We start from the raw sequence: 15,104 nt of genomic DNA on the forward strand, positions 1-15,104 counted from the left end.
GAAGAGCTTTGCAGAGCCGTTGATTTGCCCGCGGGAGCCGGGGAGGGCGTTGCACCCTTATGGGGCAGAAGGGGCACAAATGAAGAGGTGGCTCCTGGCACAGGGACATTTGTGGCCCAGTTCCCTCAATAAAGGTGTCTGACCCACCCCACTCCCCTCTGCAAGACCAGCCCTCCTCTCATCCTCCTGGTGCTTTAAATTGTTTAATATAAAACTCACAAAGAGGGGCAGGGCTGACACCGGCTGAAACCATCCTTAAACAGCGATTATTGCCCCCAATTTAGGAACAACGCCAACAGTCCCAGAGCGTCCCTCAGCCCCACCAGCAGCAGGTCCCCGTGCGCTGCTCTGCCATCGCACTTGTCCCTAAAAGCGCCCGGAGGGGCCGCTCCGGCCGCAGGATCCCGCTGGGATTGGCAGCCCCGCTCCGGGCTCGGCTCCCGGGAACAGCGCGGGGGTTTGGGAGCGGGAGCGCTTTGGAGAGTCGGTGGCAGAGCTGGAAGGGAGCTGCTGTGCTCCCCGCGGCTCCTGCAGCCTCCGGGCTGGTTCTCCACACCCAGCCCGGCCCCCCGGCCCTCAGCGGGCGGTGGCGAAGCCGATGCGGTTGTGGCGCCGGTCGAATTTGGTGTAGTAGTGACCGATGAAGGTGGCACCCAGGATCCAGAGGGGACCGGCCGGAGGGGGGATGTCCAGCCCGGAGAAAGCCACCACGCAGACATCCTCGCCGTACTGGGATTGCTGCGGGAAGGAGACCCGCGGGGTGATGGAGGGGACAGGGGGAGGGTCCCGGTGTCGCCGTGCCCCAGCTCCACACCCCCTGCTCGCCCACGGTGCTCCTTCCTCGGGGATCATGGAATATCCTGAACGAGGATCATCAGCACCGGCTCCTTCCCCTGCACAGCCAGCCCCAAGAATCCCACCCTGTGCCTGGGGGTGACCTCCCTGCGGTGCTTGGGGTTTGGCAGAGCCCCCCGGAGGTGCTGAGCGCTGTGGGGAGGATCCCCCCGTGGGACAGAGCCCGGGGCAGGGACAGCGGTGGCAGAAGCAGCCGGAGTCAGCCCTGCAGGAGGGGTTTGATCAGGGTGGGATGGTCCCCGTGCCAAGGGCCGGGCAGCAGCTCCGGGGCAGGACCCAGCCACAGCAGGGAGGGGGTGGCCCTGGGCACAGGGGTGGCACCACCTTCCCATGGGAATTCCGGTTGAACTGGGGCTGGGGAGCAGCAGCAGCCTCAGCCTCCTGCTGGAGGGTCCCTGCTGCCCAGGGGGAGCTTGCTATCCCAAATTCCCCAGATTTCGGATTGATTTAGGCCGGGCTCTGTCCTGGATCAGCTCCTCAGGGTGTGGACAGGCACAAACAATGGGGATCTGCAGCTCCACTCCCCTGTGGTGCTGACCACGGGGAAAATGTGGATTTGCCCACTGTGAGCTCTTGGTGACCGCTTCCTGCTGTTCCAGGGTGAAAAGCCTTTCCTGATATCCAAATCCCAACAAAAACCATCCCTGCTGACCCCAAACCACCGAGGGATTCAAGGGCAGCTCTCCCTGGCTCAGGTGGGCACCTCCACCCAGCAGAAGGGTTTAGGGCAGACCAGGAGCATCCCTTTGGGGCTGATTGTGGCTGATTTTGGACACTCACCCGCAGCACGTAGGCCGGGCCGCTGAGGCCATAAACCTTCCCTCCCAGGTGGAAGGAGATGTTGGGCAGCTGAGGCACCTGCTCGCAGTCCACCACGTACTGCAGGGGAGGGGACAGCTCTGGGACAAGGCCAGGCAGCCAGGGGGACACGCACAGGGGCTGGCTGTCACTCACCTCTCCCTCGGCCACCTCGGTGGCCCCGATGGCTTTCATGAGCACGGACACGGGGCCGGCGGGGCCGGTGATGTAGGAGGCTCCGGTGTCCACGGCCACCGAGCAGCCTTCCCTGCAGAACAGGGTCTCGGCCCCTACAGACACCCTGGAGCAGGAGGGGTGGCACTGAGTGTCCCCTGGTGGCACCCAGGGTGCTCCCGGGAATGTGACATCCATCCCAAATGTCCCCTGGTGACACCCAGGGTGCTCCTGGGAATGTGACATCCATCCCAAATATCCCCTGGTGACACCCAGGGTGCTCCTGGGAATGTCACATCCATCCCAAATGTCCCCTGGTGACACCCAGGGTGCTCCTGGGAATGTCACTTCCATCCCAAATATCCCCTGGTGACACCAAGGATGTTCCTGCAAGTGTAACTTCCATCCCAAATATCCCCTGGTGACACCCAGGGTGCTCCCAGGAGTGTCACATCCCACCCAAATATCCCCTGGTGACACCCAAGGTGCTCCCAGGAGTGACATGTCCATTCCAAATGTCCCCTGGTGACACCAGGGATGCTCCTGGGAATGTCATGTCCATCCAAAATCTCCCGTGGTGGCACCCTGGGAGTGACACATCCATCCCAAATATTCCCTGGTGACACCCAAGGTGCTCCCAGGAGTGACACATCCATCCCAAACGTCCCTGGTGACACCCAGGGTGCCCCCAGGAGTGTCCCACCCATCCCCAGTGTCCCCTGGAGACGCCAGGAATGTCACATCCATCCCCAGCCAGGCACGTGCTGCTCCCAGCTTTTCCAGCGTGGGCTCTGAGCTCCATCCTTTGCAGGGCTGATTTTTTGGGGTTTGTTTGTTTTGGGTTTGGTTTTTTTTTGGTTAAACAAAGCGGGATTGTTTCAGCTCCTCCCACAGGACTGACAGGGGTTAAACTCTTCCAACTGCGGCTCCCGAGTGGAATCTCAGCCCACGGTGCCACCCCCTCTGCATTCCCAGCTGCTCCCGGCTCCTTGCTGAGCCTGGAGGAGCTGGAGGAGCCCACCCCGCTCCTCTCCAGAGGGAAAAAATCCCCGAAATCCCCAAAATCCCTCACAGAGCCACGGGATGCAGCCCTGGACCCGCCAGGGCTGGGCTAATACTGAATTCGTTGATCCCAAAGGCCTTTCCTGCCTCGATCCTGCCGGGATTTGGGATTCCCGGGCCATGCAGGGCTGTCCCCGCCCTCACCCCTTCATGCGGATCTGCCAGAAGCCGCTCCTGCTGACGTTCAGGTAGTGGAAGTCGCCGGTGTAATGGGCCGGGTCGCTGCCTCCCAGGATGATCTCCCCGCCGGGCGTCAGGGGGGCATTCCTGTGCCAAACACAGCGGGAGGGATTCCCCTTTTCCCAAAAAAATCCCAGCCCTGAGGGAGGGATTCCCCTTTCCCCAGAAATCCCACCCAGGCAGGGATTGATTCCCGTTTTCCCAAAAATCCCAGCCAGGCAGAGATGGATTCCCCTTTTCCCAAAAATCCCCCCCAGGCAGGGATTGATCCCCCTTTTCCCAAAAATCCCACCCAGGCAGGGATTGATTCCCCTTTTCCCAAAAATCCCACCCAGGCAGGGACTGATTCCCATTTTCCCAAAAAATCCCAGCCCTGAGGGATTGATCCCCCTTTTCCCAAAAATCCCCCCCAGGCAGGGATTGATCCCCCTTTTCCCAAAAATCCCAGCTGAGTTGACACAGGCTCCAGGTGGGTGTGGTGGCCCCTGAGGAGGGGCAGAACCCGGGCAGGACATCCTGGGGCTGGCAGAGGGACCAGGGGACACCAGGGGACACCAGGGGACACGGAGGGCTGGCAGCGGGGGTCTCGAGGGCGCTTTGGGTCTTCTTACTTGGAAGCGCTGCAAAGAGAGGGATGATCCATGAGGCACCCGTGTCCCCAGGGAGCCCAGGGGACACAGGTGACACCCAGAGGCCTGGGGAATCCTCCCTTCCATCCCACCCCATCTCCTCCACAATCCTCCATTCCTCCCCACCCCATCTCCTCCAGGATCCCCCATCTCCCTCCAACCCCATTTCTTCCACGATTCTCCATTCCTTCCCTCCCACCCCATCTCCTTCAGGATCCTCCCTTCTTTCCCATCCCATCTCCTCCAGGATCCTCCATTCCATCCCTCCCCATCTCCTCCAGGATCCCCATCTCCTTCCCACCCTTCTACCCCATCTCCTCCAGAATCTTCCATTCCTCATTCCTCCCCACCCCATCTCCTCCAGGATCCTCCATCTCCCTCCAACCCCATTTCTTCCAGGATTCTCCATTCCTTCCATCCCATTCCATCTACCCCAGGGATCCCCCATTCCATCCCTTCCCATCTCCTCCAGAATCCTCCACTCCATCCCTTCCCCATCTCCTCCAGGATCCTCCACTCCATCCCTTCCCCATCTCCTCCAGGATCCTCCACTCCATCCCTTCCCCATCTCCTCCAGAATCCTCCACTCCATCCCTTCCCATCTCCTCCAGGATCCTCCAGTCCGTTCATCCCATCCTCACCAGGATCCTTCACCCCTTCCCTCTCTCCACCCAACCCACAAACCCCTCTCCACCATTCCTGTGCCCCCCAACCCCACCCCATTTTGGGGTGTCCCGTTGCCCCGCATCCCCACCGGCTGTAGTAGACGGAGAAGGCGTCCTCCTGGAGGATCTGCTGCGCCAGGATGCGCTCCCCATCCCATCCCCATCCCCATCCCATCCCATCCCATCCCATCCCCATCCCATCCCATCCCATCCCATCCCATCCCATCCCATCCCATCCCCAACCCCATCCCCACCCCTCCAACCCACAACCCCCTCCCCACCATTCCTGTGCCCCCCACCCCGTTTTGGGGTGTCCCGTTGCCCCGCATCCCCACCGGCTGTAGTAGACGGAGAAGGCGTCCTCCTGGAGGATCTGCTGTGCCAGGATGCGGTCGAAGACGGGCGTGATGCCGTCGATGGCCTGGCTGGGGTAGCCCATGCCCAGCACGCCGTCGAACCTGGCGAAGATGAAGGGGAAGGCGGGCAGCGCCGTCGCCTCGGCGAACACCTGGATGATCGGGATGTCCGACACCTGCGGGAAGGCACGGGGGGATTTGTGGGGTGATGGGAGGGCTGAAATCCCAAAAAAAACCCCACACGTGTCCTGGCTGAGCCGGCGGCTCTGGGAGTGTGGAATTTGGGGATTCTGTGGGTTACAGGTGTGGGGATTTTGGGGGATTCTGTGGGTTCCAGGTGTGGGGATTTTGGGGATTCTGTGGGTTCCAGGTGCATGGATTTTGGGGGATTCTGTGGGTTCCAGGTGTGGGGATTTTGGGGGATTCTGTGGGTTCCAGGTGTGGGGATTTTGGGGGATTCTGTGGGTTCCAAGTGTGTGAGTTTTGAGGATTTTAGGTTTGTGGAATTCAGGGAGAGTGTGGATTCCAGGTGTGTGGATTTGGGGGGATTCTGTGGATTCCAGGTGTGTGGATTTTGGGGACTCTGTGGGTTTTAGGTATGTGAATTTTGGGAGTTCTGTGGATCCCAGGTGTGTGGGTTTGGGGGATCCGTGGATCCCAGGTGTGTGGGTTTGGGGGCTCTGTGGGTTCCAGGTGTGTGGGTTTGGGGGCTCTGTGGATCCCAGCTGTGTGGGTCTGGGGGCTCTGTGTGTTCCAGCTGTGTGGGTCTGGGGGCTCTGTGTGTTCCAGGTGTGTGGGTTTGGGGGCTCTGTGGATCCCAGGTGTGTGAATTTTGGGGCCTCTGTGGATCCCAGGTGTGTGTTTTTGGGGGCTCTGTGGGTCCCAGCTGTGTGGGTCTGGGGGCTCCGTGGGTCTGGGGGCTCACCATGACGATGTCCTGGCTGAGGACGCCTTTGACGCTGCCGGTGCCGTAGCGGATGGCGAAGCCGGTGCCGTTGGCGATGTAGGTGCGCGACTTGGAGGAGTCGTAGCGGCTGTGGGACACTGGGGACGGGGAGAAGGGACATCTCAGAGGGGCACAGAGCATCTCTGTCCCCCCAAAACCCCCTGGGGGGGGTTATAGACCCACCCCACCTCAATGCCAGGGGTCTGGACACCAACAGAGAGAAACCCCCATGAAAAAATCCATCAGAAACGAGAGCCCCCCAACCCCTTCTAGCAGCTCTGGGGGTCGCTGAGGTTTTGGGGGGTCACCCCCAGCCCCGGCCGTGTCCCCCCTACTCACCACAGGCGCTGTAGAGCGGGGAGCACTTGTAGGATGGCACCCACAGGTTGGCCGAGCCCGTGTCAAAGACCACCTTGAAGGTCTGCGCGGGGGTCCCGATGCTGATCTCGCCGAAATATTGGGTCTGGGGGGGACGGGGAGCACCCCACGGCTCACACCGAGCCCAGCCGGGGCTGCCGGGGGACACGGCGGTGACAAACCCGCCGCGGGCAGGGCCGCACTCACATCCAGGTAGTTGGTGAGCAGGGTGGGAGCGGTCCCGTTGCGGGGACCGTCCCCTCCTCCGCGCGTGGCCCGGCGCAGCTCCGGGAACACCTCCCGCACCTTCACCCCCATCTCCCGCAGCGTCTGGCGGATGGAGGGCATCCTCCGCAGGGCGATCCTGGGGGGAGCGCCGCAGAGCTGGAGAGCACCGAGGGATCCCCCCCAGCCCCCCGGCAGCTTCCAGCGGCATTCCCGGCCTCGGGAGCTCCAGCCCGGTGGCTCTAGATGGCAGCAGCTCCCCGCCGCTCCCCCGGTGCGTCCCGCTCCCGCTCCCACCCCGGGTGGGCTGGGGACACCCCCAGATCCCGAGCCGGGCCCCAAACTCCGTTATTTGGGATTCGGGGCGCTCCCAAATTGTTTAAGTTAGGACAGACCGCCGCGCTCGTGGAGTCCCACCGTGAGCATGCGGTGCTCGAGGAAGAGGAGTGAGGAAGAGCAGGAGAGGAGGAGGAGGAGGAGGAGGAAGGGGGTGAAGCAGCAAAGCCCCTCGCCCTCCTCAGCAGACCCCGGGAATAAAAGTGGGGACATCCCCGTGAGGGCCACACGAGCTCCGGCTACCTCTGCAAAGCCTGGGCTGGCGAGGGGACAAAAGTGGCGCCCCAGGTGACGGCCAGGAGCAGCAGGCAGCGCCGCAGCCTCCTGCTGGCTGCCACCGCCATCGTGTCCCCCGCTGTCCCCTCCCTGCCGGCCGCTCCGTCCCGGCCCTTGTCCCTTCCCGGAGGGGAGGAAGCTTTTATAGCCCGGGATCCTCCATCCCGGAGGGATTCTCCTCCCCTGGCAGGGGCAGGGCTGGGAATGGCGTGGAGGGCACTGGGAATGGCATGGAGGGGACTGGGAACGGCGTGGAGGGCACTGGGAATGGCGTGGCGGGCACTGGGCAGACTGGGAATGGCGTGGATCAAACTGGGCAGGCTGGGAATGGCATGGATCAAACTGGGCAGACTGGGAATGGCATGGATCAGACTGGGCAGACTGGGAATGGTGTGGAGGGCACTGGGAATGGCATGGAGGGCACTGGGAATGGCATGGAGGGCACTGGGCAGACTGGGAATGGCGTGGATCAAACTGGGCAGGCTGGGAATGGCATGGAGGGCACTGGGCAGACTGGGAATGGCGTGGATCAAACTGGGCAGACTGGGAATGGCATGGAGGGCACTGGGCAGACTGGGAATGGCGTGGATCAAACTGGGCAGACTGGGAATGGCATGGAGGGCACTGGGCAGACTGGGAATGGCATGGAGGGCACTGGGCACACTGGGAATGGCGTGGATCAAACTGGGCAGGCTGGGAATGGCATGGAGGGCACTGGAAATGGCATGGAGGGCACTGGGCAGACTGGGAATGCCCCAAACTCCAGCTGCAGATGGGATTTTCCCCAAGGGAACGGGAATGGCAAAGGACACTCAGCCCTGTTGGCCATGGAGACACCAAGTGAGGACCCCCCCAGCCCCCTCTGCACTTTTGGGGGATGCTCTGGGGACCTCCCCAGCCCCAGCTCTGTTAAACCAGGCCTGGAGCTCAGGGCAGAGAACGGCCAAACTCATCCCAGCTGCTCCACACAGGGTCAGGTCCTGGTGTTTGGGATGGGAGATGCTGCTCAAAACCCTCAGGAGCTTCCAGCTGTGCCTCTGGCCCCCCTCCAGGCTGCTGTGCCCCCCTGGCAGTGCCCAGCCCGGGCTGGGGGGTGCTGCATCAGCCCCGTGGCTCCCAGGGTCTCGTGACCTCAGGAATCTCAGCGGGAAATGACCCCAAAGGCAATAAAAATGTTCTTGGATGAACCCTGAGGACACATTCACCCCCACACCCAGCCCAGCCCCACAACCACCCTCCTGTTTATGGGGTTTGTTCTTGGATGAACCCTGAGGACACATTCACCCCCAGCCCCACAATCACCCTCTTATTTATGGGGTTTGTTCTTGAATGAACCCCAAGGACACATTCACCCCCAGCCCCACAATCCCCCTCCCGTTTATGGGGTTTGTTCTTGGAAGAATCCCGAGGACACATTCACCTCCAACCCCAGCCCAGCCCCACAACCCCCCTCCCATTTATGGGATCTGTTCTTGGAAGAACCCCGAGGACACATTCACTCCCAGCCCCACAATCACCCTCTTATTTATGGGATCTGTTCTTGGAAGAATCCCAAGACACACTCACCCCCAGCCCCACAATCCCCCTCCCATTTATGGGATTTGCTGTCCCCCCAGTCCAAGGCACACCCCACAAACTCCAAACCCCTTCCCCCCAAACCTGGAGCTTTACCGCCTCACTCCCTGCGGGATTTTGGCCGCCGGGGCACTGCTGACCCCGGCCGGCCCCAGGGCTCAGCCCCACGGGGCTCTGTCCCCATCCCTGACGTCTTTTCCCACGCAGGACCCGTGTCCCTGCGTCACTCGGGGGAGCCTCGTGGCCGGCGCAGGTTGCGGGGAGGGAGCGGGGTCAGGAGCTGCGGCGACGTGAGAGGGTCTGGCCGGGAGCCCGCGGCCGTAAATCCCTGCCCGGGCATCCCGCGGGCTCGGCCGAGCTCCCTTCCCCACAGGAAAAGCCGCGGGAGCAGCAGGACTTCAAAGGAAACGGGATCCTCGTTTGTGGGGATCCGAATTTCCAGCTCCTTCTGATCCACATCTGTGGGATCCCGGAGGATTTGGGGTGTTCTGGGCATGGCTTTGTCCCAGAGGCACAGCTGGACCCCTCTCCTGTGGGGGATCCAGGGCAGGGAGATGGGGGAACCAGAGGGGCACGACCCTTCCCTGCCACTGGGGTGGCCCCAAAACCCCCTTGGATGGGAAATGGAGGGAAAAGAAATCCCCAAATCCATCAGAGAGCCAAGGGCTGCTGTTCTGGGGTGGCCACTGGGGTGGCTGTCCCAGCTCCAGGGCTCTGGGGTGGGAAAACCCCCCCAAGGAATTTCCCAGTCCTCTCTGCTGGGATGGAAAAGGCTTAAAAACACCTGGAAATGTGTTTTTGGGGGTGGTCAGAGGGACAGGGACACGGGAGGGAAGGGGACAGGGACATCAGGACAGTGCTGGGTTCACTCCCAGCCCTTCAGATCCACAGGGAAGATCCTGAACTCTTCCCATGCGGCCCCAAAACGTCTCTTAAGTGGAATTTTCAAGCACAGGAGGTTCCAGGGCATCTGGAAAAGGCAGGAATCTCTCACTGGATCCACGTGGGGAACCTTGCTCCAAAATCCCAGGGTTTTATCCAATTGTGGGTCCCATCAGGAGCAGCTCCTCTGGAAATAGCAGGGAATTTTCCTGTTATTTTCCTGCCTGTTTTTCATGGAGAATGGAAGGAAAACATTTCCCAGAAAGGAACAATCGCCTTCCCCACGGATAAATTCCTTCTTCTCTCCTCTGCCAGGCTGTGTGGGTGCTTTCCTTAAAATAAAATCCAAATTTTTCAGCTCTTTCCGCTCCGAACAAAATCATTGGGAAGTTTGGCCAAACATCTTTGATTTCCTGAGGGATTTTTTTTTTGCAGCAGCAGCAGCACAGAAAAAAAAGGAGGTGAATTTCTGCTCTTCCCTGGCATTTTCCACACTTTTGTAATCCAGGATTTTGCTGCTGGTAAAAGCACATGAGGGTGGTGAGGATCCTCATCCCGAAAAGCTCCAGGGTAAAAACAACTTTTGGGGAGGGCTCAGGGGAGGCTCTGGATGGCACCAGCACCGGGGGAATTCGGGGATTGACGTCAGGGCAAACCCGGAGCTGGTGCTTGAAACCAAATCCCTGCCAGAGAGAGGATTTACAGAGCTGGGGTGGGGAAAAACATTCCCGGGAAAATCCTTCTGGAGAGGAGCTCTGGGGAGGGAGCTCCCAGCCCTTCCCAGCCTGGAAGAGCTGTGGGGGATGGGGACAGCCCCAAAATGGGGTCAGGTTTTGGGGGTCACAGCCATGGTGGGGATGGGTTTGGGGGCTGGAGAGATGGGGATGGGGTGGGAGGAAGGGAAGGGGTGGAGGATCCTGGAGGAGATGGGGAGGGATGGAATGGAGGATCCTGGAGGAGATGAGGAGGGATGGAATGGGGGATCCCTGGGGGAGATGGAATGGGATGGAAGGAATGGAGAATCCTGGAGGAGATGGGGTGGATGGAGATGGGGAATCCTGGAGGAGATGGGGAGGGATGGATGGAATGGGGGATCCTGGAGAAGATGGGAGGGATGGAATGGAGGATCCTGGAGGAGACAGGGATGGAAGGAATGGAGGATCCTGGAGGAGATGGGGTGGAAGGAAAGGAGGATCCTGGAGGAGATGGGGAGGAGGGAGATGGGGAATCCTGGAGGAGACAGGGAGGGATGGAATGGAGAAAGTGTCTGGGTGGGGTTTGGAGCAACCTGGGGTAAGGGAAAGTGTCCCATGGCAGGGAGTGGGATGGCATGGGATCCGTGGGATGGGATGGGATGGGATGGGATGGGCATTAAGATCCCTAAAAACCCAAATTATTCCGTGATTCCGGGATCCCTCAATGCCATCCAGGCACAGCCAGGTGACAACAGACACAGCTGTGTGACAACAGGCCCAGCCAGGTGACAACAGACACAGAGCCACCAGCTCCCATTGTGCTCCAGAGGGAACAGGTTCAGCTCAACTCGTTAATGAATTCCCGCTCGTTAAGGAGAAGCAGCTTTGATGAGATTGCTTTTGGGTTTAATTAAACTCCAGCCTGGCTGGGCTCCACATCAGCCCTGGAGAGGCCGAGGATCCAACCCGCTCTCCTGGGGACAGGAACCTCAGCAGCCGGGCAGAAAATGTCCTTAAAGTCACCTGGGGTGACACTGGGGAAGCTCTTGACACGGGCAGGGCCCTGTGCCACCCCCAGTGCTGTCCCTGTGCCACTTCCAGCCATGGGAATGTCCCTGTGCCACCCCCAGTGCTGTCCCTGTGCCACTTCCAGCCATGGGAATGTCCCTGTGCCACCTCCAGTGCTGGCCATGGGAATGTCCCTGTGCCACTCTCAGCCATGGGAACATCCCTGTGCCACCTCCAGCCATGGGAATCTCCCTGTGTCACCTCCAGTGCTGGCCATGGGAAGGTCCCTGTGCCACCTCCAGCCATGGCCATGATGCCTCCTGGGGACATCAGGAGGTGCCAGCGCTGGGACAAGCCCTGAGCCAATGGAAAGGAGCCGAGCCTGAGCTCGCTGTCAGATATTTTTTTATTAAATTAAATCTTTCACAGAAAAGAATTAAATAACTGCAAGAATTCCAGAATCCAGCCTGGTACAGCCCTTGGACCCCGGAGACTGGCTCGGGAGCTCCGTGGGACAGTGAGGGGACACTGTCCCTGCTGGGGGGTGGCTCTGGCCAGCACTGAGGGTCCTGGGGACAAAAGAGTCACCAGCTCTTGGGCACAGCCAGACCTGGGGCTCTCTCACCCTGTCCCATCGCCGCCGCTCGGCCCAGAGCTGGTCAGGTCACACCATGGAGCCGCTGTCCCCCATTTTCTGCAGGAGCTGCAATGGGGACAGAGCAGGATTAGCAGGAAAATCCACCTGGGCAGCTCTGGGGACACCAGGGTGACATTTCCTGTGCAATCCCATTCGTGGGGACGGATCCCAGCTGGACACTGCCCACCCACAGGGGGATGGATCCCAGCCAGGGACTGCCCACCCCCAGGGGCACAGGGGATGGATCCCAACTGGACACTGCCCACCCCCAGGGGCACAGGGGATGGATCCCAGCCGGGCACTGCCCACCCTGAGGGGTCCCCAGCCCCCTCTCACCTGGCTCAGCAGGGGGATGTTTGCCAGCGAGCCCAAAAACCCGAAAGCCACTGGGAAGAAGCTCCTGTGTGGACACAAAAGGCTCCACTGAGCTCTGGGGAGCATCCACCAAGCCCAGGCTGCATCCCGAGGATCCCATCCCAGGATCCCATCCCAGGATCCCATCCCAGGGATCTCATCCCGAGGATCCCATCCCCAGGATCCCATCCCCGGATGCCATCTCCAGGATCCCATCTCAGGATCCCATCCCCGCGATCCCATCCCAGGATCCCTGCCCAGGATCCCTGCCCAGGATCCCATCCCAGGATCCCTGCCCAGGATCCCATCCCAGGGATCCCATCCCAGGATCCCATCCCAGGATCCTATCCCAGGATCCCATGCCCAGGATCCCATCCCAGGATCCCATCCCAGGGATCCCTGCCCAGGATCCCATCTCCGGGATCCCATGTCCAGGATCCCATGCCCAGGATCCCATCCCAGGATCCCATCCCAGGGATCCCATCCCAGTATCCCATCCCAGTATCCCATCCCAGGATCCCATCCCAGGACCCCATCCAGGATCCCATCCCAGTATCCCATCCCAGGACCCCGTTCCCAGTATCCCATCCCAGTATCCCCTGCCCAGGACCCCGTTCCCAGTATCCCATCCCAGTATCCCCTGCCCAGGACCCCGTTCCCAGTATCCCATCCCAGTATCCCCTGCCCAGGACCCCGTTCCCAGTATCCCATCCCAGTATCCCATCCCAGGACCCTGTTCCCAGTATCCCATCCCAGTATCCCCTGCCCAGGACCCCGTTCCCAGTATCCCATCCCAGTATCCCCTGCCCAGGACCCCGTTCCCAGTACCCCATCCCCGTATCCCATCCAGGACCCCGTTCCCAGTATCCCATCCCAGTATCCCATCCCAGGACCCCATCCAGGATCCCATCCCTCACCTGAAGAGGGAGATGAAGCCGTAGGCCTCCAGCAGCATGCCCAGGATGGGCCAGCGCAGCAGCACCACCAGGAGCCCCCCGAAGAAGAAGCTGGTGCCCTTCAGCTTGGGCCGCTGGAAGAAGAAGGTGAAGGTCCTCCGGAAGCCGATGATGAAGACCAAGCCAGAGAGGAAGAGCAGCTGGGAGGAGGGAGGGGAGAGGCTCAGGGCCGCCCCTCGATCCCGCTGTGGGGACCCCCGGGCCGGCCCTACTCACGTTCCCAAAAGCCAGGAGCACCGAGTCGAAGTACAGGAGGATCCCAAAGAGGAGGAAGAAGAGGCCGAAGCCGACGAGGCCCACTCCGATCCCTGTGGGAAACGGGCCAGCAGAGGCAGAGGCTCCACACCTGGGGTCCCTGCACCTCCTCCTTCCCAAAAACTCCCTTTGGGCTTTTCCCCTGAGCCTCAGGACCAGCCTCTGCACCCAGGCCAGGCCTGGAGGAGGCCGTTGTCACCCCAGAAAGCCCCAAGGGCATTGGATAAATCAGCAACCACGAAGGAAATCTCCACGGGAAATCCCTGCCCAGCCTTTCGCTTTCCCCTTTCCCTCCAGGAAAAGCTGGAGATGATCCCTGGATGATCCTGCAGAATCTCCCCACCCCCAGCCCATCCCCTTTTCCACCTCACCCCTCCCTGCCCCCGCCACCCCATCTGGGGGGATCCCAGCCGGGACTGGGATCTGCCAGAGGTCCCCACGGAGCTCCTGGATCCCGGATTCCAGCCGGGACAGGAATTCCGGCCGGGACACGACCACCCCGCGCCTGCTTACGCTGGCAGTCGCTCAGGGACACCATCTTGGCGGTGACGGGGCTGGGCGAGGCCGGGCGAGGGTGGCCCCGCGGGCAGAGTGACCCTTGGAAAAGCCCTTTAGTCCCCACGTCATCCTGGGAATCATTAACGGCCCGGGAACGCCCACGGTGACACCGCCGCCGGGGGACACGGTGGATCCAGGGGGGACAGGGTGGCTCCAGGGGGGACAAGGTGGATCAAGGGGGGACAAGGTGGCTCCAGGGGTCACAGTGGCTCCAGGGGGACACGGTGGCTCCAGTAGGGACATGGTGGCTCCAGTAGGGACATGGTGGCTCCAGTAGGGACAAGGTGGTTCGAGGGAGGACACGGTGGCTCCGGGGGGACACAGTGGCTCCAGAAGGGACACGGTGGATCCAGGGGTCATGGTGGCTCCAGGGGGGACATGGTGGCTCCAGGGGTCATGGTGGCTCCAGGGCGGACATGGTGGCTCAAAGGAGACATGGTGGCTCCAATAGGGACATGGTGGCTCCAGCAGGGACAAGGTGGCTCCAGGGGACATGGTGGCTCCAGGGAACATGGTGGCTCGAGGGGGAACAAGGTGGCTCGAGGGGGACATGGTGGCTCCAGGGGGGACATGGTGGATCCAGGGGGGACAGGGTGGATCCAGGGGGGACATGGTGGATCCAGGGGGGACAGGGTGGCTCCAATAGGGACACAGTGGCTCCAGGGGGGTCATGGTGGCTCAAAGGGGGTCATGGTGACTGCAGGGGGATGTGGTGGCTCCATGTCACAGTTTCGGGGACAGCCCCTCCACAAGCCCCAAACCCACCCCTGGCGGGAAAACAAATCCCAGAATCCAGGGAGGGGGAGGAGCAGCTGCCTCCGGAGCGCCGTCACCCCCTGCTTCTCCAACCCAACACTAAAACCCACACCCAAACCCACCCCCGGGAAAAACAGACAGGAAAACGTTGTTGTTTCATAGATATTTTTATTTCTCTACCGCTAGGAAAATATCCCAGAAAACCAGAGCCCTCCCGTCCCACCCTCTCCGAATGCATAAATAGATTTATTTCTTTCTTTCCTCCCGATGCAAATCCTTTCCGGGTTAACAAGTCACTGCTTTATGAAGTGTTTATGAAAAATAATAACCAAAATAAAATTAATTGATTAAGGTTTGGTTTCCTTTTTTTTATTATTATTATTTTTTAAATAAAATAAAATAAAAACGTGGCCGGGTCGTACTTTGGGGACAGCAGCTGGTGGCTTTGGGAAGGGCGGGGTGGGAGCTTTGGGTGCTGGAGATGGGAATTGCTGCCCCACAGCCACCCCAGGATGTCCCCAAGGTGTCCCCAGAGTAAGGGGGGGTCTGCCCCAGTGACCCAAGAGGGG

At 60.8% G+C, this 15,104-nt stretch overlaps 2 protein-coding genes across 2 annotated transcripts; both read right to left on the bottom strand.

Annotated features, from left to right (window-relative positions):
• Positions 1-576: 576 nt before the first annotated feature.
• Positions 577-6,927, bottom strand: REN (renin; the record flags this gene model as incomplete). The annotated part of the gene is made up of 9 exons (XM_084220855.1): positions 577-738; positions 1,636-1,734; positions 1,810-1,954; positions 3,034-3,156; positions 4,663-4,895; positions 5,645-5,763; positions 6,005-6,128; positions 6,230-6,386; positions 6,827-6,927. The coding sequence occupies 9 exons, from the start codon at positions 6,925-6,927 to the stop codon at positions 577-579; spliced, it is 1,263 nt and encodes a 420-aa protein (XP_084076981.1).
• A 4,756-nt stretch (positions 6,928-11,683) lies between these two features.
• On the bottom strand, positions 11,684-13,759 carry GOLT1A (golgi transport 1A; the record flags this gene model as incomplete). The annotated part of the gene is made up of 5 exons (XM_084220516.1): positions 11,684-11,722; positions 11,993-12,056; positions 12,928-13,106; positions 13,183-13,274; positions 13,735-13,759. The coding sequence occupies 5 exons, from the start codon at positions 13,757-13,759 to the stop codon at positions 11,684-11,686; spliced, it is 399 nt and encodes a 132-aa protein (XP_084076642.1).
• Between the last annotated feature and the right edge of the window lie 1,345 nt (positions 13,760-15,104).

The sequence above is a fragment of the Fringilla coelebs genome (assembly GCF_963513975.1).
Source record: "Fringilla coelebs genome assembly, chromosome: 23".
NCBI lineage: Eukaryota > Metazoa > Chordata > Aves > Passeriformes > Fringillidae > Fringilla > Fringilla coelebs.